General features: G+C 33.6%; 2 protein-coding genes across 5 annotated transcripts in view; one reads left to right on the top strand and one right to left on the bottom strand.

The window, feature by feature from the left end:
* The window catches only part of LOC132718305 (D-serine dehydratase-like), a 35,192-nt gene that overhangs the window by 1,363 nt on the left and 9,024 nt on the right, over nt 1-24,805 (bottom strand). For all 4 annotated transcript variants that reach the window (XM_060701999.1, XM_060702000.1, XM_060701998.1 and 1 more), the window contains exons 4-8: nt 22,559-22,704; nt 5,760-5,937; nt 4,705-4,826; nt 3,250-3,451; nt 1,810-1,915 (exon numbers count right to left, since the gene is read on the bottom strand). In XM_060701999.1, the coding sequence (XP_060557982.1) occupies nt 1,810-1,915; nt 3,250-3,451; nt 4,705-4,826; nt 5,760-5,937; nt 22,559-22,704 (754 nt within the window). The remainder of the gene's footprint in view (nt 1-1,809; nt 1,916-3,249; nt 3,452-4,704; nt 4,827-5,759; nt 5,938-22,558; nt 22,705-24,805) is intronic.
* LOC132718306 (E3 ubiquitin-protein ligase TRIM33-like) lies at nt 7,335-20,339 on the top strand. Its single transcript, XM_060702002.1, has 3 exons — nt 7,335-7,802; nt 18,015-18,407; nt 18,804-20,339. Exons 2-3 carry the CDS (start codon nt 18,016-18,018, stop codon nt 19,342-19,344), a joined length of 933 nt encoding a protein of 310 aa, XP_060557985.1. The 5' UTR covers nt 7,335-7,802; nt 18,015; the 3' UTR covers nt 19,345-20,339.

The following is a 24,805-nucleotide window of genomic DNA, read 5'->3' as shown; positions in this document are numbered from 1 at the left end:
CCTAGAGGAGATAATGAACAGAAACTGAAAATTTCATATTATTTTCAATGCGAAAGGGACATAACTCTGCCATATATCATAGAACCATGACCAAATTCGAACTTGACCTGCGCATTCCTTTCAGATATCCATATGTCAAATTTGAGTTGAATATGTAACACTGTTGGGGAGATAATGAACAAAAACTGAAAATTTCATATTATTTTCAAAGTGAAAGGGGCATTACTCTGCAAAAAATCATTGAACCATCACCAAATTCGAACTTGGCCTGCGCATTTCTATAACATATCTATATGTCAAATTTGAGTTGAATGTCTTATACTGTTGGGGAGATAATGAACGGAAACTGAAAATTTCATATTATTTTCAAAGTAACAGGGGCATAACTCTGCCAAAAATCATTGAACCATGACCAAATTTGATCTTGACCTGCGCATTCCTTTGAGGTATCTATATGTCAAATTTGAGTTGAAAGTGTAATACCGTTGGGGAGATAATGAACGGAAACTGAAAATTTCATACTATTTTCAAAGTAATAGGGGCATAACTCTGCCAAAAATCATCAAACCATGACCAAATTCAAACTTGACCTGTATTTTCTCATGACATAACCATTTGTCAAGTTTGAATTGAATGTGTAATACTGTTGGAGTGATAATGAATGGAAACTGAAAATTTCATATTATTTTCAAAGTAAAAGGGGCATAACTCTGCCAAAAATCATCAAACCATGACCAAATTCAAATTTGACCTGTATTTTCTCATGATATATCCATATATCAAGTTTGAATTGAATGTTTAATACAATTTGGGATATAATGAACGGAAACTGAAAATTTCATATTATTTTCAAAGTAAAAGGGGCATAACTCTGCCAAAAATCATCGAACCATGACCAAATTTCGAACTTGACCTGTATTTTCTCATGACACATCCATATGCCAAATTTGAGTTGAATGTGTGAAACAGTTACTAAGATAATGAACGGAAACTGATGATGACGGAATGACGGAACAGCCAGGGCATAAAAATGTTCACTGTTACGCCAAGAATACATAAAGAGGGCCATAATAGCTCACCTGAATACCACTAGACCATGTAATAGTTTAAATGATGCAGAAATAAATCACTGGGTTATGTTCAAGGTCACAAAAGGTCATATTTTGATTTCTTGCTGTGGCATTTGAGCAATTTTTATAATGTACCACTTGGACTTGTTTCTGTACAGTTTCATCACTATTGGCCAAGGGGATTTAAGGAGATGTTGCTTAATTAAAAATGTTAACAGTGGACAGACACAGAGGTATCACAATAGCTCACCTTCAGCATTTTGTGCTCTGGTGAGCTAAATATTCAAAAATAGGTCACTAGGTCACTGGGATAATCTTTTTTTATTAGTTCAATACCACAAACAAAACTATACTATGTATGGCCAATTGGAGGGTCCAAGCTAAAAATCTCAAAAGCTGTTCTCTTGATGAAGTTTGAAGCAATATTGTGTGAAAAGTTGCTGCATATACACAACATGTGGCCTAAATCTTAAGGTTAGAGTTTTAACAAGAGCATAAGTACCAATGTACTTACATACAATGGATACAAGAACAACCTTGAACCCAAGTCCGTTTTTAATTTCATTTCTTCAAAATAATTCTTAAATTCCAGGAAAACAAGGACACTTGTGAACATTATGGATATTTGCTACAGCCTGTTTTCTATACATAACTTCATTATGGGATAAATGATCAGCATAGAATTAAATATATATTTCCTTAGATCTTTTAAATACAATTTACTTTTTAAAATACTTACATGCCATGGATAAAAGTACAACCTTGAACCTAATGGATATTGACTACAGTCTATTTTCCCACTTGCAGTTGTTAATTTCCCAAGTTCTTGAGTCATTCTACCCAAACTGAAATTTCAATGTACAGTGATATATATAGCGGATGTTTTTTCCTTTTTATACAGAATTTATTTTCATGGAGCGGTATGAAGCCATTTAAGAAGTAATACAGTAATTCTGTTCTTGCGTGAATTATGTCATTCAACTTCCAACCCACCACCATCCCCAGTGCTATCAGTTAGTAGTGTTGGGTATCGGGCTCAAAAATCACTATCGATAATCAGACCACCTCAATCGATTGTCTGCCAATAGTATAATCGCGTTTTGCATTTTAACGGCCCTTTTTTCTGCTAAGGTACCAATCCTATTATGTATTTTTTATACAGTAGTGACCACATTTTGAGAATAAATAAACTCTTGTCATCAAGATTTAAGTAAGATTTACTCTTTGAATTAAAAACAAACAGCACAAACTTTGTAACAGGCAATTTTTGTATTACACAACTTTATGGCAGTCAATATTATTACAAATGTACTAGTCAACAGGTCAAAATATTGTAGATCACTAATTTAACTACAGTAGATATGTAAGTTTATGATATTATGTTATTACACACTATAATTTTCTAAAGTAGTATTAACAATATAGTATAGGCAATTCAGCATTGGTAGAACATTCAAATAATTGATTTTTAAAAAGGACTATCGATTGTTGCCGATTTTGGGGTGGTCCGATAAGTTATCGATTTTCAGAGACAATCGGGACAACACTATCTGTTAGGGTCAATAATGTTCCTTCATAAACAGTATGTTGAATTAATCAACTCCTATTAACTCAATTAGTACAGCGTTGCAGTGTGAATCTGGAACCCAGATTTGTTCCCTGATTGATCGCATAATCCTTTCTACAGTCATTTGCAATGTAACCTCTGCTCTGGCATGTACCTTGAGAAATAAAGGCAACTAGTACTGGTGAACTGCTTTGCAGCCTACCAAGGAATGAAGTGGCAAAACTGTGATCTTGTGAATTCAAAATGGCTTACTGCCATGTTCCGGAGAATGAACTACCAACACCACCACCACCACCACTCAATATCACTGTTGTATGCTGGCTGATTTACACTATGTCATATTTTCACTTCTTTGTCTCAAAATTTAATGTCCAACTTTGTTTTCCCTTCGTGTTTTTTTTCCGCATTTTCGCACTTTTAGGCAAAGAAGCAAAATACAACATGGCATAATCAGCCACCATACAAAAGTGATATTGAGTTGCATTAATGAGATATAAAACAGAAATTTCTCATCGTTGGTTTATTAACTCACTGCTGAACCATTAACATTTATCATTTATGTTACATGTTAATCAAACCGTCGGTATCCGACGATGAAATTTCTACACTTACATTAATTCTGGATGACCTTCAACCGGAGCTTTACCGAGAACAGCCTGCGGGAATTTTTCATTTGGAGCATCGAGGCCAAAAGCTGTCCATCCACAATCAACAACTATAGTGTTAGTCTCCGGTTTGTGACTCACGACGGTTGTTGCAACTTTGCACGCCACATCATCAAATGTACAAGAATTTAATAGAACTTGCATGTAATCTAAAATAATAGTTTAAGAACAAAAGTAAAGTCAATCTGTTTAAAAGTCTTTAACCCGTAAACCCTAAATTTGTTAAATGGACTTTCTCTGCTTTGAATATTAGGACAGCCCATTTTTATTGTAAGGGTTTGTGATAAAAAGATCCTAATATTTATCAGCAAACAGACTATAAAGTATGGTCAGACTGCAAGAATGTGCAATATTTCCATGACGACTCATAACATTGGCAAGTCTTCATCCACACAAGCAGGGATAAGAGGGCAAATTTCTAACAGGGTTCACATTCTTTCCACAATTCTGGAGTCACATATATACATGTTTGATTATATTATGATTTTCCTGGAAACACTGACCTCAGATGCCGATTCCTGCATTATTTTACGGCACAAGCCCTTACCCTAGTAGAGCCAATGACCTTTTGCAAGCTACCTGTATGGCTTCCTCACATGAAATAATCCAAGTACCTGACAGCTTCAAAGCCAAGATGCAGAAGTGATTTGTAAGTTTACCACTTGGCAACAAAGGCTCCTGCACTATCTTACAAGTAGGAATAACAACATTTAATATAACCAATAAACCAGTTAACATAGCTTGATTACCCCTTAAAAGACTTTGGAATTGAAATGTCATATTATATGCACTGTGTATATTTGAAACTGTACTTTCCTTGTCTCTGAAGGAGTGACCAACATGCCAAAAGGCGTTTAAAATAAAAAAAAAGTATATTTTTATGTGCTGCTTATGTTTGAAAGGTTTCTTTATTGGAAATGGCTGCCATGCCGTAAAGGCCTTTGGAATCAGTAAAAAATCAATTTATATATGCAATGCTTTTGTTTAAAACAATGTAAAATAGATGATTCTAACACAACCTGCATTTTTCCTTATTAAACATAGAAGGACAGAAAGTGTATGTAAATGCAATCAAATCACTGTTGACAATCTATTTTTAGACATGATGAAAACATTAAAAATCTGATGCACTGAAAATAAGCACCTATACAAATCAGTCACGATTTAACTTGATATCAGGTAAAACAGTATTTATTTGCTGATGTTAAGTTAGAATCAAAATAATACATCACAAACAGTGATTTTATCACTGAACTTATATCACTGTTTTGTCTTTCACATGTGCAGCATCATGAAATTACATCTCCCATCCAAACATTACTAACAATGATTTCATTAAGCGATAAAATCCCTGTTTGGGATATATTATTTATTAATTATGCAAGAAGAAAATATTGTTTACCATAAAATATATAGTTGCCAGGATGCATCTCTGTCAGTGTTTTCATGCCTTCGATAGGTTTACTGCTTGATGGTGTAGATCCACAGCCAACTACCCTACACTCCACTCCATTCTCTGCTAATCTGTAAAATAACCATTCAAATCATTTTATTAAAACAAATTGAGCCACGTCACGACAAAACCAACATAATGGGTTTGCGACCAACATGGATCCAGATCAGCCTGCGCCTCCGCGCAGTCTGATCAGAATCCATGCTGTTCGATATCAGTTTTGCTACTTGCTATAGGGTTTGTAAGCGAACAGCATGGATCCTGATCAGACTGCGCGGATGCGCAGGCTGGTCTAGATCCATGCTGGTCGCAAACCCACTATGTTGGTTTTATCGTGACACGGCTCAAATTATCACATACCCATGAGTCTTTTGAGATTCTGTACAAACGATATTGCAAAGCCAGGCATATATTTTGACAAGACAAGACATTATACAAAACATTATACAAACATTGTGTAAATACGTGCTAAATTAAAATACATAAATAAGTTACATTATCTTTAAAAAGTCTTTTCTTCGGGTACATGATAAATAAAATATCATATTTGTGTAGGTTCAATACTCAGGCTCACATAATGATTATATGATTTTATTCAACTCATATTGAACTTACACTCACACAATATCCTCTATGTGTTAGAAAAAGAGGGAATAAAGTAACTACAGAATTGAATATTTTAAAATATTTGCATTCGATTAAACCCTTTACCTGCTGTATTTATGTAACACACTTGCCCAGTTATGAATTTGGAACAGTCCATTTAAAGTTTCAGGGATTTCTACATTAAAATACAAAAACTGAGCTACCAACAGTTTAGAGAGCCTGGTCTGAATTAACACAAATTCAGGCTGACCGGGATTTATAATGGTGGCAAAGTCAAATCTTTTTTTTTGGCTCCAGTAGGGTTTGAGTTAATTATATATATATTCCTCCTTTTGGGGGCAAAGCGGAAACAGCCTTTATTGTATGGTCAATTGCATAAGAAATCATAGTTCAATCACCTCTTTTTCAATGCAACAAGCCTCTCAGTTGTGTCTTGTTGTACTTTCACTTTTGCTTCAGTGTCGGGTGTGTAAGTATTACCACAATGTGTGTAAAGTCCTTGAAACTTCACATTAGGTGCTGCATCTGCAGTCTTCCCTATTTGAATAGCCTCCTCACTGTCCCATAAACACCCAGCTGTAAAAATATAAATCATACAGTTTTTATTATTGTTCCAAAAACATTAAGCTGTAAAATTATAAACTATAGAGTTAAATCACTGTTCCAAAAAATATCAAGTTGTAAAATTATAAGCACTATAATTTTAATTATCACTGTTCCAAAAATATCAAGCTGTAAAAATATAAACCATGAAGTAACATCACAGTTCCAAAAACATTAAGCTGTAAAATTATAAACTATAGAGTTAAATCACTGTTCCAAAAATATCAAGTTGTAAAATTATAAGCACTATAATTTTAATTATCACTGTTCCAAAAATATCAAGCTGTAAAAATATAAACCATGAAGTAATATCACTGTTCCAAAAACATTAAGCTGTAAAATATGAACTATAGAGTTATATCACAGTCCAGGAAACATGAAGCTGTAAAAATATAAACCCTACATTACATTGTAAAAATATCTACACATGTAGCTGTAAAAATATAAACAGTACAGTTAGTTCACTCTTCCAAACATATCCAGCTGTAAAAACATAAACCATGCAGTTATATCATTGTTCCAAAAACATCAAGCTGTAAAAATATAAACTCTACATTTATATCACAGTTCCAAACAAGAGACCTTTGACCTAGATACCTGGCTGACACAGCTTCTCATAGAAGAACATTTCTATTGTTTCATTAAAATTTTTCATGCGTGTAGGAGATATGCTCTGGACAAAATCTCTATTTTTTATCTTTAGTGACCTTGGCAATCATCTTTAGTGACCTTGACAGTGCATATATTAACCTAAATCACATGTTTTACACCAGCAGTCATGATAATGACCATTTGTGTTTCAATCCATCTATAAATGATAAGTAAATGGTCCGAATATGCATTTTCAAATTTTTACCTGAACTTTGACCCCTATGTTTGACTTGACCTTGGCCGTAGGGACCTAAATTTTGCACACTATACTCTGCCTAACAATGGTGAACATTTGTGCCAAGTTATATTGAAATCCCTCTTTGTATGTAGAAGTTTTGCTTTGGACAAGCATCTTTAAATGACCTCTAAGTGTGACCTTGACCTTTGACCCAGAGACCTGGTGCAGTGCACGATACAGCTTCTAATAGTGGTGAACATTTCAATGAAGTTTCATTAAAATTCCTCAATGCCTGTCTGAGATATGCTTCGGACAAAATATTAGACGCTGCCCAACCGCAAATCCGCCAGGGGGGAAACAATAATTATGCCATATAAATCTAAATCCATCACCTATGTGGTATGTGTGATTATATAAAAGAGGGTCTTTCATTAAAAGTTTAAGATAAAACATTCCATATTAAAGAAGAAATTGATTTTATAATAAAAATGTACTGTATGTATTAATATGTAATGGGTGTTTGTCAAACTAAGAAACAGCATGACTCGTTCATAAACAGCAGATAAAAGATCCATCGATAAGACAAATTCCTTAAAAACTAAGTACCACATGAAGATATTTGTTGTAGCAATTTTTCATATTTCCTTTTTATAAATTCTAATTCTATACTCATGTATCAGTTAAGATTATCAAAAGAGCTTTATCTTTTTGATGTGTTTAAACCAAAACTAAACAAAAATTGATGATGTCAACATTTTTTACGTTGTTACACATGTGTACACATAGAACGTTACCATGATAGTATGTTTATTTGCGCTGATGATATAGGATAAGTAAAGCACTGCTGCAGTGTAGACTTACATCTGGTGGCCTTGGATGAATCAAAATAAAATGATTTAATCTAGAACTGATGAATACAGTGAAACTGCATAGAATATATTTTATCTTGATATAGATATATTTTGTGTAGTGTCTTATTCATAAGGATATATGTACAAAGTAGTACAAGGTATGTGCTAAATTTTCCCTATTTTCATAAAAAGAAATTCACTTGTTAAAGCTTAACTTGGGAAGGTTGGAAATTTATTATCCTGTGTCACTTTAAAATTCTAACTGTTGGTCAATCACCATTATCACAGTCAATCTTTTGAAATGTATAGTTAATTCAGCTCAACTCAAAAATGAAAGAGCAATTATGCTGGGCGGGCACTATTTTATTTTTTCTAAAAGTAAACAAATAAAAAATTTAAATAAAGAAAAAAGTAAAAAAGCCAAAGTATGTCACTAGGTCAAAATCTAGATCAGCTGATAACAAAGTTCAATGTTACATAAAAAACTGGGCATGGTCCAAATTTCATGGCTGTACATCTAAGGACAAGAAATTATGTCTATAGGTCAAAATTTAGATCAGCTGATATAAATGTTCAATGTTACATCAAAAACTCTGCAGGTCAAATTTCATAGCTGTACAACTAAGGACAAGAAATCATGTCACTTTATCAAAATCTAGATCAGCTGATATCAAACTAAAACTGTGCATGTGGTCAAATTTTATACCTATACATCAAAGGACAAGAAAAAAGGTCACTATGTCGAAATCTAGGTCAGCTAATATCATGGTTCTATTTTACATTTAAAACTATGCACATGGTCCAAACTTCACAGCTGTAGTCAAAGGTCAAGAAAGTAGGTAACTAGGTCAATTACTTTCTTCAGATCTTTTAAAAACTTAGCAAATTGTATTATTGATGACATCAGTTAAAAACCTAAATTATTTCTTATTTTATCCCAATCTGGCATAGTTAGCACAAGAGCACTGCATAGGTGTGGCAATATACGTCCGAATGCAAATTTGTTTTAAGAAAATAAAATTTAAAGTAATCAAAAACAAGAATTTGTAACAGAGTTACCAACGTCCCCCGCCTCGGGGAAGTTTTATATCAAGCATAAAATTGTGCTATTTCAAAAGATCTCAGTCCAAAACAAGCAAATTCGTTGACTTTATATCCCCCACCGAGTACTGGTTATTACTAACACAACAACTGAAGACACAAGCAATTATCATAGTATTGCAAGCAATCCATAAGTCCCCTACCGGTTAGAACCCCAGCAACATTCTGATGGGCCATTGGCCATTCAATTTTACCAGTGAATGAATGACATGAATGAACTTAAATCTTTTGAGTTCTTAAGGGGGCAGGGGACCTAAAAATGAAAAATTTTGTATTTCAGTGTGACCAGAAACACAATTCCAAATATTTCAAAATATGTTTCACAGGCAGATAACCAGTTGCAGAGCATTATTCAATGATATATGACATATATTGAAAAAAATAATAGTTTGCATGCATTGCTCCTTCAAAAAATGACTGACAGCAATTTATATTTACCCCCACCCAGCCAAAATCACACCTAAAATATACCAATATGGGCAATCTTCATGAAGGTGCAGCATACTCCAGAATCCGCCCGATTCCTTTAAAAATATCAGTAACACGCAGTGCAAGCTATGGCATTTTCAGAAATGACAAATAAAGTGTCTGTCATACGTTTAGATTTTTCACAAAATTTATCTGAAATTTCTTACTTGTTTGGCGCCAACTGTCAAAGCTTGATTTTTAACTTTTTCACCTCTATTCGGAGAGTCACAAATACATACAAAGCTACCAAAATGCTTAGTTTCGGGTAAAAACCCAAAAATATATCTCATTTCCTACACACAAACAAGAAAGAATTACAATGACAGAGAAATATCAGAAGTTATCAGTACCTTCAAAACTCCATGTCTGAGTTATTAAAAAATTTCACCGGGGCCATCATTCGAATATGTCCCCTGCCCCCTAAGTTTGTCTATATTACAGTAATGTGTTAAGTTTCCCTGCCTAGTAAGGAAATTATGTTTATACAACCTTGTCATATTATTACGATGTGGGATTTTAAAGTAAATCCTATAAGGAATGAAGAAGTTGGGGTAAAAAATACCAATTTCTCGAAAAAAATCTAAGTTCAAGGGGGACATAATTCTGGAAATAGTCTTGCTAGAGTATTTAACCTTCTCAAAACCTTCTTAAAAATGATTTGAGTGATAATAAGAAACATATATATGAAGTTTGAAGTAGATAGTTTTTGTGCTAGAGTTGTAAACCTTGTCACATATGATGTGGTTGATGACCAGAAACTTATATTTAAAGTTTGAAGTAAACACCTTAAGAAATAAAGAACTTATACGGCCATGATTCTCAGTTAAAATTTACACCCCTATCAAAATTTGATAAAAAATACAGATTCGAAAAAATGCAAAACTGTTAGTCTTTTTACAAACTTAATCCATCTGTGAAGTTCTACTGAAATTATTTTCAACATCATAAAAATAGTTTTTTTAAATCAGCGGTTTGAAAAGTATATCCATTTTACCTTTTTAAAATTCCAGAAATGTCCGTGACAAAGTACCTTTTGCTTTAAAAAGGGCTGCTTATAATTACATTGATGATATCTTATTGGAATTTACTTTTAAATATCACATGCTACATAGATTTCTAATTGTACAATTGATATCACGAATTACTTGCTTAAATAAGCTTATATACCTTTTTTAAAAACTCATATACAAAAAGTGCAAATCAAGATAAAATTATACTGTTTAACTGTGACTACGATTTGTATCATTATTATAAGAGCTACAACCCAGTGTAATTAATACTAGTTCTTGTCATAAATAAAAACCGTAGTATCACTGCTAGCAATTTTATGCGATGTATATGCTTTATTATTAGGTAAATGATCACCTTGCTAAAATTCAAGTACTATGTAAAAAACTTTCAATCATAAACGCAAACCAAAAAAGAAGCCCACTTAATACCCCAAAAAACATACATATAGACATCCGCCAATGATATTTAATATAAAACCTATATCTTTCTTGACTTTATAGTATACTGTTTCAAACTTTGGAGTAAAATAAAGCATCGAATAGTATTTAATGTTAAATAATGGTAAGTTAAGACATAGCGATACAACATATCAGTCTAAACCAAATGAAACATTAAGACCTGAATTCAAAGGTAAACATGTATCAAGCAGTAGAACAGTTTACCAGATCAAATACATTGCTGGTGCTAAGATTTCAATCATATATTCACTTTCTTTTTCAATTCAGATATGGTATATAAAATAACGAACCTTTCATTGTCAAATCAAAATTTTGATGCTAATATAGATACATTTATATTCAGATATAAAGTTTGGATATAGACATTCGAATACAGTTATATTCATTACCTAATGATAGCTATAGTAATCTTTTCATTTCTCAAAAATGATATTGAAATTGGAATGGCATCTGTAGTAAGACAATTTATAAATGTTTTCTGAACTCTATAACAACTAATTCAATCCAATGAAAACGTACATGTATCAATATGGTAATAATACTAGATTCTACTTTTATAACAAATAAACATAAGCTTTTAACGAAGAGAAACATTCAGCTAGTATATTATATAAGCTATATTACGCAAGCATATCAAGTTATAGGACCGGTGTCAATTTCGCTAATGATACGTTTGTTATTCACTGAAACTGCTTTTTTGTAGCAAACAAAGAAAATCCTTTTCCTTATATGTGTATAACAAAAACTTAAAAAAATAAAAAAATTCAAATTTTTGCTATACACATATAAGGAAAATCAATGACCCCCTGGGGCCAATTTTGACCCCAGGGCTCTTATTTTGTACAAACTTGGTAGACATCCATTAGAACATGTTTCATGCTAAATATCTTAGCTCTAGCCCTTTGGGTTCTTTTAAAAGAAGATTTTTTAAGATTTTACTATATGCATATAAAGAAAATCAATGACCCCCTGGGGCAGGGCCAATTTTGACCCCAGGGCTTTTATTTGAACAAACTTGGTAGATACCCATTAGAAGATGTTTCATGCTAAATATCTTAGCTCTAGCTCTTTGGGTTCTTTAAAAGAAGATTTTTTTTTACTATATGCATATAGGGGAAAATCAATGACCCCCGGGGCGGAGCCCAATTTTGACCCCAGGGCTTTTATTTTGAACATACTTGGTAGAAACTCACTCATGCCAGAATCATTCTAAGCTCTAGCTCTTTGGGTTTTTAGAAGAAGATGTTTAAAGTTTTTCCTATTGGTTGCCATGGCAACCAGAGTTCTGCATGGAATGGAAATTCTTGAACAACTTTGTTAAGGCTTCACACAAGGAACATCCCTGTGAAGTTTCAATTATGATCTGCCTTATGGTTTCAGAGGAGATGTCGTTTTAAAAGTGTGAACGGACAACGGACGATGTACGGATGGACGAACAGATCGACGGGACGAAGAGTGATCCTAATAGACTCACCCTGAGCATATGCTCAGGTGAGCTAAAAATGTGCACACTACGAACATGGTGATAATATGAAAAGTATTATATTGTGATATTAATACGAAAAAAGAACATGTAATGTTTTTCAATGATAAAAACATTTTCACTTTTAGTATATGGTTAAAAATGATAACGAACATTTTTCATACTATCCGGGACAAACCATTTTTTTATGAATTTTATTGTTAAACTTAGAAGATCTAATTTAAAAAAAATACGGCATCAAACAAAATTAAAACAATACAATTAAAGAATCTAAATACACGTTCATTTTTTATAAATTGGACGGCGACAAACACGGACCTGTCATTTTCGTAATTTTAGATATTATTAAACAATTATTCATGATAAAATGACGAATTATTGTGTGCTATTTAAGGTAACATCTATCCTCTTAAATCAGCATTAGACTTATAGGCAAATAAACCTGCAAGAATTGAGGATAGACGGATGGCGACAAGTAAAAAACTAAGCGGTGTAAATTCTATATGAGAACTGCCGTTATAGTGAAAAAGCTGGGAAAAATTTTTAAATCAGGAAATTCTTGAAATTCAGGCTATTTGTTGCCATAGCAACCAGAATTTTCAACATAGTAGGAAGCCCAAAAGAAAAAGATGTGCATAATTCTCCAGACTGCCATCTACCCATATTTCAAGTTTTTAAAAATATTTTCAGTTTACTTTTTTGAAGTCATCACTGGATCCAGTTTATGTGTTAAAATTTGCCATATTTCAAGACTATTTTTGCCCATTAGCAACCAGAATTTTCAACATAGGAAGAAAAGAAAAGATATGCTAATCCTCCAGACTGCCATCTACCCATATTTCAAGTTTCATTAAAAATATTTTCAGTAACTTTTTGAGTCATCATCTGGATCCAGTTTTATGTGTTAAATTTGCCATATTTTCAGACTATTTGTTGCCATAGCAACCAGAATTTTCAACATAGGAACAAAAGAAAAAGATGTGCATAATCTCCATTACAGCCATCTATCCATATATCAAGTTTCATAAAAATATTTTTAGTATTTTTTGCTTTATTGCGGGATCCAGTTTTGTGGACGGACATACCAACTTTTGATGTTTATGAGGCAAATCAGCTCATAAACACCACCTGGACCAACGTCATAAGCAAAATTTTAGCTCATAAAAACAAAAATAGCTCTTAATTTTGAATTTTTAGAGTTTTTGTTCTTTATTTAAACTACGGGGAAAGAAACTCAAATTAAAAAATCAAAAAGTTTTCTCGGAGGGCTGCGGACCCGACAGACAGAAAGAAGGGCAGGACAGGATGGACGTTCTAACAGGGGGGGTAATAAAGTGGCAAACCCATTGTTTCCCCTTCATTGTTCTTTTTTCCAACAAAAGAAAATAGCCCCAAAAATAAAACCTTATTACCCCCCGAAATAAATTGGACCCCCCTCCCCAAAGAAAAAAAAGAACAGGTACCTTTGTTTTCCCTCTACCACATAAAATTTTACTTTCCTGGGGAGTGCGGACAGACGGGGAAAACGGAAAGAGGGTTTAAAACCTAAAGTCCCCTCTGGTTTAAACCCCGGAGGGGGACTAATAAAGGCCCTTTTTATTTTTATATTTTTTAATCATTGGGGGCATAAACACATATTTTTTGAACTTAAATATTCAGGGCAATAAGAGAGCTTTAACTTTGTGTTAAATAGTAATATCTGGAAATGCCAATGAGATGTATGTATACTGCATAACTAATCAAGGGCCATAAATCTGAGTTATAAGTATCTGACAAGAACAAGGCGACTATATGCACTTCTCCTCTTAGTATCCCATAAAGTTTCATTGAATTCCAGCCAGTAGTTACAGAGAAGTAGCACGGAAACGATTATTGCTGTGGTTGTATACTGCATAAGATATCAAGGGCCATAACTCTTAGTTAAACCTTTCTGACCCGAACAATGCGACAATATGCGCTTCTCCTCTTGGTATTGAAGGTTCCAATAAAGTTTCATTGAATTCCAGCCAGTAGTTGCAGAGAAGTAGCGAGAAAACGAAAATTTTTCTATATGCATACTGCATAACTAATCAAGGGCCATAACTCTGAGTTAAAGTGTCTGACCCCAACAAGGCAATGATATGCGCATCTTCTCTTGGTATTGAAGGTTCCCAAAAAGTTTCATTGAATTCCAGCCAGAAGTTGCAGAGAAGTAGCCCGGTAACGATTTTTGCTCTATATGCATACTGCATAACTAATCAAGGGCCATAACTCTGAGTTAAAGTGTCTGACCAGAATAAGGCGACGATATGCGCATCTCCTCTTGGTATTGAAGGTTCCCATAAAGTTTCATTAAATTCCAGCCAGGAGTTGCAGAGAAGTAGCCCGGAAACGATTTTTTCTCTATATGCATACTGCATAACTAACCAAGGGCCATAACTCTGAGTTAAAGTGTCTGACCGGAACAAGGCAACAATATGCACATCTCCTCTTGGTATTGAAGATTCCCATAAAGTTTCATTGAATTTCAGCCAGTAGTTGCAGAGTAGTAGCACGGAAACGATTTTTACTCTATATGCATACTGCATAACTAATCAAGGGCCATAACTCTTGAGTTAAAGTGTCTGACCGGAACAAGGCGACGTTATGCCCATCTCCTCTTGGTATTGAAGGTTCCCATAAAGTTCCTTTGAATTCAAGCCAGTAGTTGCAGAGAAGTAGCGCATAAATGATTTCTACTCTATATGCATACTGCATAACTAATCAAGGGCCATAACTCTGAGTTAAAGTGTCTGACCGGAACAAGCTGACGATATGCCCATCCCCTCTTGATATTGAAGGTTCCCATAAAGTTTCGTTGAATTCCAGCCAGCAGTTGCAGAGAAGTAGTGCGGAAACGATTTTTACTCTATATGCATACTACATAACTAATCAAGGACCATAACACTGAGTTAAAGGGTCCGACCGGAACAAGCCGACAATATGCGCATCTCCTCTTAATATTGATGATTCCCATAAAGTTTCATTGAATTCCAGCCAGGAGTTGCAGAGAACTAGTCCGGAAACGAAATTCGGACGGACGGATGGACGGATTCCATCGGCAGGGGATAATTATGATCAATGCTAGATCTGCAAATGCAACATTAAATTTATTAAAGAAATAAAATGAAACACAGAATTTAAAAATCTATCATGTTAAGATTTGACATCTAAGTGTGACCTTGACCTTGGAGGTAGGTGTGCAGGTGTTGTGCATGACATATTGTCTTATTATTGTAACTATTTGTGCCAAGTATTTTTATAATCCCTTGAACTATGAAGAAGTTATAGATTGGACACAAAATATACCCTAAAACAGACTATGTTAATCTTTGACCTCCAAATATGACCTTGACCTTGGAGGTAGGTGACTGGTTGTTGCGCATGACACATCATCTCATTATTGTGAACAATTGTGGCAAGTATTTACAAAATCCCTTCATAGATAAGAATGTTATGGACCGGACATGACATATACCCTCAAATAGACATTGTGACCTTGAATGAGCAAGTGTGACCTTGACCCTGGAGGTAGGGGTCTGGTTGTTCAATGTTGGGCATGACACATCGTCTTCTTTTAACAAACATTTGTGCCAAGTCATTTCAGATTCCTTTGATAAATGACAAAGTTATGGACCGGACACGAAAGTGTGATGGATGGACGGACGAACTCACAAAATCGTACTAACGTGACTTTTCCTTTGATCTTTTTGGCCATTTTAGTCACACAAGGCTTAAACAATTCATTATTTGTAGAAAACTGATTATTATACTTTTACAAAGTGATGATGTATAATGAGAATCAATGATCTGCTATAGGTTGGAACAAAAGACTTTTAAAACATGTATACTATATAACTCTGTACACATGTAAACTGTACCATCCCCCAGCAGAGCAATTTTTAAATACTTTGTATCAGTAAAATATTTTTTTGGAACAATTGCAGGGTTCTTCTATGAAATGGTATATACCAAATAACTGTGATCTTGGATTTTTAACTTTACAAAAGAATACATACATGAAAATAAGTTTTTTATCTATGTGACCCCTGGGGCAGGGAAAATATTAACCCCTTGAGCAAATCAGAAGTAGCATTGTGAATTAACACTGTCGGTACCGTACTTCAGACATCATTCATGTCCAAAGTTTTGATAAATTGCATGGTGGTGGTGTTGGTAGTTTTCACTCCAGATCACAGCAGTAAGCCACATTGAATTTACCAAAGAGAGTTCAGCCAATGCATCATTCCTGGGCAGGCTGTGAAGCAGTTTACCAGTACTAGTTGCCTTCACTTTCACAAGGAACTGATTTCTCCTGTACATGCAAGTGCAGAGGTACAGTGTGAATGACTGTAAAAAGGATTTCATGATTAATCACAATGAAAGTGACCTACGCCATCCAGAATTGAACCCGGTTGGCCCGATTCACAGTCCAAGCTATACCTATTGAGCTAAATGGACGGCTTTTTTATTGGATAAATTGCCTTAAAAAATTGACATTTTATACGCATCATTTATTATTGTTTCAATTTCCTACCACCTGTTCACACATGACTGTTTTCTGCTTGCTACAGAATGAACTAGAACTGCCACTGTCATGGCGTGAATACCCCCGCATACCAGACAGAATTAACAGTGGCCATTTAGAGCTCAAGGACAAACTTCCTGCCAAATCTGAGGTTACTCTAAAGTCAGTGCATTGCGAAGTTATGTAATCTACATGCTTCAAATGTGAAAATGTCAAAATCAATACACTGCGGACAGGCATTCTTAAGCATTTGAGCAGACAAGCTTATAATAGTAAAATCCCTGTGACCTTGACCTTTGACAGTCACCTAAAAATCAAAAGGGGTCATCTACTAGTCATAAACAACCTCAATACCAAATATGTCTTCAAGACTGTTGACCAAAGCATTCTTAAGCAATTGAGCGGACAAGCATTTTTAGTCAAGGCCCCTGTGACCTTGACCTTTGACCCAGTGACTTCAAAATCAATAGGGGTCACCTAATGGTCATGCTCAACCTCCATGCCAGATATGAAGACTGTGGGTCAAAGGTTTCTTAAATGATTGGGCGGACAAACTTTTTGAAGTCAAAGTCCCTGTGACCTTGACCTTTGACCCAGTGACCTCAAAATCAATAGGGGTCATCTACTCATCATGACTAACCTCCATACCAAATATGAAAACTGTTGGTCAAAGGAATCTTAAGATATTGGGCGGACAAGCTTTTTTCAATCAAGGGCCCTGTGACCTTGACCTTTGACCCAGTGACCTCAAAATCTATAGGGATCATCTACTATTCATGATCAATCTAAATACCAAATATGGAAACTGTGGGTCAAAGGAATCCTAAGTTATTGGGCGGACAAGCTTTTTGAAGTAAAGGCCCCTGTGACCTTGACCTTTGACCTCAAAATCAATTGGGGTCATCTACTTATCATGACTAACCTCCATGCTAAATATGAAGACCGTGGGTCACAGAAATCTTAAGTTATTGGGTGGACAAGCTGTTTGAAGTCAAGGCCCCTGTGACCTTGACCTTTGACCCAGTGACCTCAAAATCAATAGGGGTCATCTACTTTTCATGACCAATCTAACTGCCAAATATGAAGACTGTGGGTCAAAGGAATCTTAAGTTATTGGGTGGACAAGGAAAAACCGACGGAGGGCCGGACGAGGCAACAGCGGGATGGACAAGCTGATTCCAGTATACCCCCCTTACAACTTTGTTGTGCGGGGGTATAATAATCTCTCATTTTTAAGGCTCAATTGCCTTTATCTCTAGAATGCTATGTGAAACTACAACAAACTTTATTTTCTCTTCTTAAGAATGGCTACAGGTGGAAATTTTACGACCAGTTCAACTGATGATGATCAGGAAAACCAATACATTGCCTCAGCAGAGGCCGCAGACATTGTCATCATCAATTATCCATGTAATACTTGTAAGTCTAAAGAGAGCGTAAGTATGACCGAGGCAGAACACTACTGTCCTACTTGTGGAGAATTCTTCTGCGAGGAGTGTGTTACCTTTCACAACAGAATGGCCTTATTAAAAGATCATACTGTGTATGGTAAAACTGACATGGACAAGTGGGGACAAAAGACAACTTCTTCCACACTAAAGGAAAAATGTGCCAAACACCCTACAGAAACAATCACCATGGTGTGTTTAACATGTAATGAACTGTGCTGCCAAGTCTGTATTTCTATAAAACACAGGTATGTATTAACATTATAAATCTACAAGAAATCATGCTTTGTAGCTTCCATATTCATGGTTTTAATTATGAATTCATAGCAACACCTTCATTGTTTTATGGTGACTTTTAAACTATACTGATATAAGAAGAATTCAGGTACACCCCTCACCCCCCCCCCCCTGTACATCCATGACCCTGCAGAAACAATCATATTCTAATAGCGGGTTTAGATAGAAAAATTAGATTAAAATTTTCATTGTTTTGATATCCAATTCAAATTTCATATTTGATTATTATTAGTATACAATTAAATAATTTGTAAACATCTAAAAAGTTTACACAGTTGCAACACTGAATGACCACAAATCCTTGGTAAATTAAATTTTTTTATAAATTCTCCGCATCTATTTTTCAGCAACTGTGATCATAAGAAGTATATTCCAACAGCAGCTAAAAAAATCCTTCAATCCAGCAGAAAACAGAATATTATAAGCAATATACAGAAAAGAAGCAAAGAAGCCTTAGATATCAAAGATAAACTGACTAACTCTTTAGAAGTCCTAAACACAAAGCAGGCCACCTTTCTAAGCCATATAACTGATATGAGAAAAAAAGCAGACGACATTTTTAATGAGATGGAGAGAAGAGTAACCTCCCTTGGAAATACTCTCCGTGGAAACATTAGTGAAAATATTGTGACATGTGATGACCTGATAATTGAAATGTGTTCAATGAAAGAAAAACTTCTTAATACTGACAATAAAGATGAGTGTCATGTGTTTATAGATGTAGTCAAGGCAGAAAATTACGATACTTTTGCCAAAGAAGAGATAGATAAAATATATATAGACAATAGTGAGAGTTTGCCAGCTGTAGAGGAGTTTAATTCAACACCTGACACAGTCTCAGTTAAACCAAATTCTTCAGGACAGAGTACAGGAGTTGGTCAATTTTAAGTAAGCTGCAGACTTCCCTTAAAAAAGAATTGTTCAAAATACTTATGCATACACAAAGGAAGTCATTTAGAAGGCCATGTAGAAAGAATATTTCAAATACGTGATGGTTCATTTATTTTAATTGATTCTGCAAATTTTTACCTGGTATGGCAGTCTAAACTCTTACAAGTTGAAAAAGACCGTAGATTTGCCTGAAGCACCCTCAGCAGTTTGCAATACAGAACCAAATCACACAGGCATCAGTTTGAACAGCAAGTTATGTGTATTCATGGTAGATACAGACATCATGCCCATTCCAACACAAGACTGGACATTCAACCATCGTACTTGTGGACTGGCTTATTATGACAGGAAGTACTATATCTCATACCACGCCTTTACAGTTTATGTGTATGACATTAATGAAATATGCCAGAAAGAAATCAAAACATATGTAAGAGGACCATTGTTTAAATCAGTCAGAAATATCGCCATTGGAAAAGAAACAAAGACAATTTACGTGACTGTTTGTTTGTTTTGGGTTTTACGTCACATCGACACAGTATAGGTCATATCGCGACGTTCCAGCTTTACTGGTGGAGGAACCCCTCAGGTGCCCTTCCGTGCATTATTTCAGGCACGAACGGGCACCTGAGTAGAACCACCGACGTTCCGTAAGCTAGCTGGATAGCTTCCTCACATGAATTTACGTGACTGATATAGACAAAGGGTTCATAACAATGGATCTATAAGGCAATGTCTTGTCAACCCTTGAAACAAATGACTCAATTGGAGATGGTGCATGTGTTACCAGCATTGGCACTGTTTTTGTTAAACTATTTACCCCGACAAAGAGATTTAAATTGAAGAACATGGTACAACTGTTTAAAACACCTTTGTTCACTCTAACAAAGGGTCAGAGTTCATGTGCACTTTGCTTTGACACACAAACCCCTGATGTTCTGGTTTTTGAAATCCTTTCTGCTAGTTCAGGAATAATAACAGTGTTCTGTTAAAAAAAGGCATGCTTCAAATGATAAAAGAGTGTACAATTTATGGTATGCTTAAACCTATTAAAGAGTGTACAGTTTATGGTAAACTTCAAAGTATTAAAGAATGTACAGTCTATGGTATACTTCAAACTATTAAAGAGTGTACAGTTTATGGTATATTTCAAACTATTAAAATTTAATAGTGTACAGTTTATGGTATATTTCAAACTATTAAAGAGTGTACAGTTTATGGTATACTTCAAACTATTAAAGAGTGTACAGTTTATGGTATATTTCAAACTATTAAAGAGTGTACAGTTTATGGTATATTTCAAACTATTAAATAGTGTACAGTTTATGGTATACTTCAAACTATTAAAGAGTGTATAGTTCATGGTATACTTCAAACTATTAAAAATGTACAGTTAATGGTATACTTCAAAATATTAAAGAGTGCACAGTTTATGGTAAACTTCAAAGTATTAAAGAATGTACAGTTTATGGTATACTTCAAACTATTAAAGAGTGTACAGTCAATGGTATGCTTCAAACTATTAAAGAAACAGTTAATGGCATATTCAAACTATTAAATAGTTTACAGTTAATGTTATATTTCAAACTATTAAAGAGTGTACAGTTTATGATATACTTCAAACTATTAAAGAATGTACAGTTTATGGTATGCTTCAAACTATTAAAGTGTGTACAGTTTATGGTATGCTTCAAACTATTAAAAGTATACAGTTAATGGTATATTTCAAACTATTAAAGTGTGTACAGTTTATGGTATGCTTCAAACAAATAAAGAGTGTACAGTTTATGGAATGCTTCAAACTATTAAAGAATGTACAGTTTATGGTATGCTTCAAACTGTTAATGAGTGAAATGTTAATGGTATACTTCATCCTATTTAAAAAATGTGCAGTTTATGGTATGCTTGAACATATTTAAAAAATGGGAGTTTATGATATGCTTCAACCTACTTAAACAGTGTTCAGTTTATGGTATGCTTCAATCGATTATAGTGTACAGTTTTTCTATGGTATGCTTCAAACTACTAAAGAATGTACAGTTTATCTATGGTATGCTTCAAACGTATTAAAGTATGTACATCTTATGGTATGCTTCAAACTATTAACCCTTTACCTCATATATATGCAATTTAACACACTTTCGACTCACCTCATCTAGTGAAAAAATATTTTATTTAGGCTCCTAAACACATGTTTTCGTTTGAGAAATGTTGTTAAATCAAAAGGGCCATGATGGTCCTCAAATCGCTCATCTGAATATAGAAACTCACCATGACAAGGAGCAAGTAATATTTAAACTCTGAACAAAAGCAGATATAGAATTTAATATTACAAAGTTCATGTGTATAAAAACATTACTGGTTGCAATTGCTAAGGGAAAACAACAGTTCCAAAAAATGTGTACATATAAGAAAAATCAATGACCACCTGGGGGGGGGGGGGGGCAATTTTGACCCCAGGTCTTTTATTTGAACAGACTTGGTAGACATTTATAAGAAGATGTTTCATGCTTATATCTCACCAACACAGTATAGGTCATATGGCGACTTTTCAGTTTTACTGGTAGAGGAAGACCTTGGGCGCCCCTCCATGCATAATTTCAGACAAGAACAGGCACCAGAATAGGACCACCGACATTCCATAAGCTAGCTGGAGAGCTTCCTTTCATGAAAAAGTCCTTGTCCAGATTCAAACCCACAGGACCTTGAACACTGGGCCACGAATGCCCCTCTAGCCAGTGTTACTAACTTTAATCAAGCACTGTATTTGTGATGCAATTTGTGTGACAGTACAAGTCGTATGGCACATTATGCCTCAGAAATCCTTATTTTTGTAATTCTTTTCAAATGCCAAACAAGTGTTAATTATGTCTTAAAAACGGATTAATATCATGTGAGCTATTCAATAACTGAATAAACTTGCTGAACATGTAATTATGTGTTATACAGGTAGCAAAATGTAAACAAAGTCCTTATACCCACAAAAATACCCTACGCGGGGATAGTATTTTCACTTCCATACAAAATACTAATTCACTTAAAATACCATTTGCATACAGAGCAATATAAGTAAAAGGTCTATGTACATGTATATGGCAAATGAGTATTTTTTTTAAACTTAGTTTTTGAAAAATAAAAATTGTAAATAAAAATTACAGCATTTCTGAGGCATAATGGGCCTTTGATCGAAAAAAAAAATTCTATAACTTACTTCTTCCATTGCCACAATCTACTTCTAAGAACACAGACCACTGTTTACCCTCATTTAGTGGTGTTGCTAGGAGACCATTGAGTCCTTGTAAAGAATCAACCATCACATGAAACTCTTCCAATTTATTTGCTAGATTTATCAACCTCCTGGAAAAAAACAATTCATTATACTTTAGCGCCGTGCCAGCAACAGAATTTACCCAATGTGACTAGTGCAAAACAAGTTCAGCCTGCACAATAATGCCAGGGTTTTTTCATCAGCACTTTGGGAGCATGACACTATTTGGAATATTTTGTACTGTTTTAGAGAAATTGGGAAAAAACTGACACTATATTGTATACATCAAAGAAGTCCAAAAAGTACAATTTGGAATGCGAGATTACAATTTTCTATGGCGCTGTGCAATTAGATGTGACAAAATCACATCAAGTTTACATATTTCATTTTTTTTATTCCTTAAATTACAAATTTTCTCCTTGAAAATGGGATTTGGATCATGACACTATACGGATCGTCAAAATTGGCCCGAAAAAAACAACCTGACTGCCGTCTGATCATGATCTGTACAGTTCGATATTTAGTCGGACCATATTGTGAAATTATTCTCTTAAAAATGATGAATGGTTTTGTCAAGATTAAAAGATCATGATCAGAAGGCAGATTGAAAGATGGACAAGTCTATTCAAGATAATCAGTGAGGTAAAAGATAATGAAAATACTGATCCAGAATTTTTTTGATGTTGGTTTTCTAAATCTTTTGCTGAGAGTTAATACTTTACAGCTGGTATCTCTAAATTAAAGTCAATTTTAGATTATACTGATTTTGATTTCAGAAAAATTATAGGTTATCATGTATAGTGATAACTTATGGGCTTGTTATCTTTAATGATACATGAAAATGTTATCGTTATCACGGTTAAACTGATACAACTTGCTCACCAATATTAAGATCTCATTACTATTATATCAATAATATTCAATAAATACAATAAATCTCAAATTCAGTAATTCATAACATATTACAATATGCAATAATTACTACCATGTCTCACAATAATTACTATTACATTATACATTCAATAATTACTATTATACATCAAATTAATAATTACTATTAGATTTTTCATTCAATAATTTAATACCTCATATTCAATAATTACTATTACATTATACATTCAATAATTACTATTATACATCAAATTCAATAATTACTATTAGATTTTACATTCAATAATTTAATACCTCAAATTCAATAATTACTATTACATTATACATTCAATAATTACTATTATACCTCAAATTCAATAATTACTATTACATTACACATTCAATAATTACTATCATACGTCAAATTCAATGATTACTATAGCATTATACATTCAATAATAACTATCATACGTCAAATTCAATAATTACTATAGCATTATACATTCAATAATTACTATTATACCTCAAATTCAATAATTACCATTGTATTATACATTCCATAATTACTATTATACCTCAAATTCAATAATTACTATAGCACTATACATTCAATAATTACTATTATACCTCAAATTCAATAATTACTATTGCATTATACATCAAATAATTACTATTATACCTCAAATTCAATAATTACCATTGTATTATACATTCCATAATTACTATTATACCTCAAAATCAATAATTACTATAGCACTATACATTCAATAATTACTATTATACCTCAAATTCAATAATTACTATTGCATTATACATTCAATACTTAAAATTATACCTCAAATTTCAGTAATAACTATTACAGTTTACATTCAATAATTACTATTATACCTCAAATTCAATAACTACTATAGCATTATACATTCAATAAATACTATTATACCTCAAATTCAGTAATAACTATTACAGTATACATTCAATAATTACTATCATACCTCACATTCAATAATTACTATTACATTATATATTCATAATTACTATTATACCTCAAAATCAATAATTACCATTGTATTATACATTCCATAAATACTTTCATACCTCAAATTCAATAATTACCATTGTATTATACATTCCATAATTACTATTATACCTCAAATTCAATAATTATAATTACTATTGCATTATACATTCAATAATTACTATTATACCTCAAATTCAATATTACTATAGCATTATACACTCAATATTATACACTCGATAATTACTATCGTACCTCAAATTTCAATAATAACTATTACATTATACATTCAATATTACTATTAT

The sequence above is a fragment of the Ruditapes philippinarum genome, unplaced genomic scaffold (assembly GCF_026571515.1).
Source record: "Ruditapes philippinarum isolate M1 unplaced genomic scaffold, ASM2657151v2 ctg1573_1_1_1_1, whole genome shotgun sequence".
In the NCBI taxonomy this organism is placed as follows: Eukaryota; Metazoa; Mollusca; class Bivalvia; order Venerida; family Veneridae; genus Ruditapes; species Ruditapes philippinarum.
Note: the sequence above shows the minus strand (reverse complement) of the source record. Positions and strands in the feature narration are given on the sequence as shown.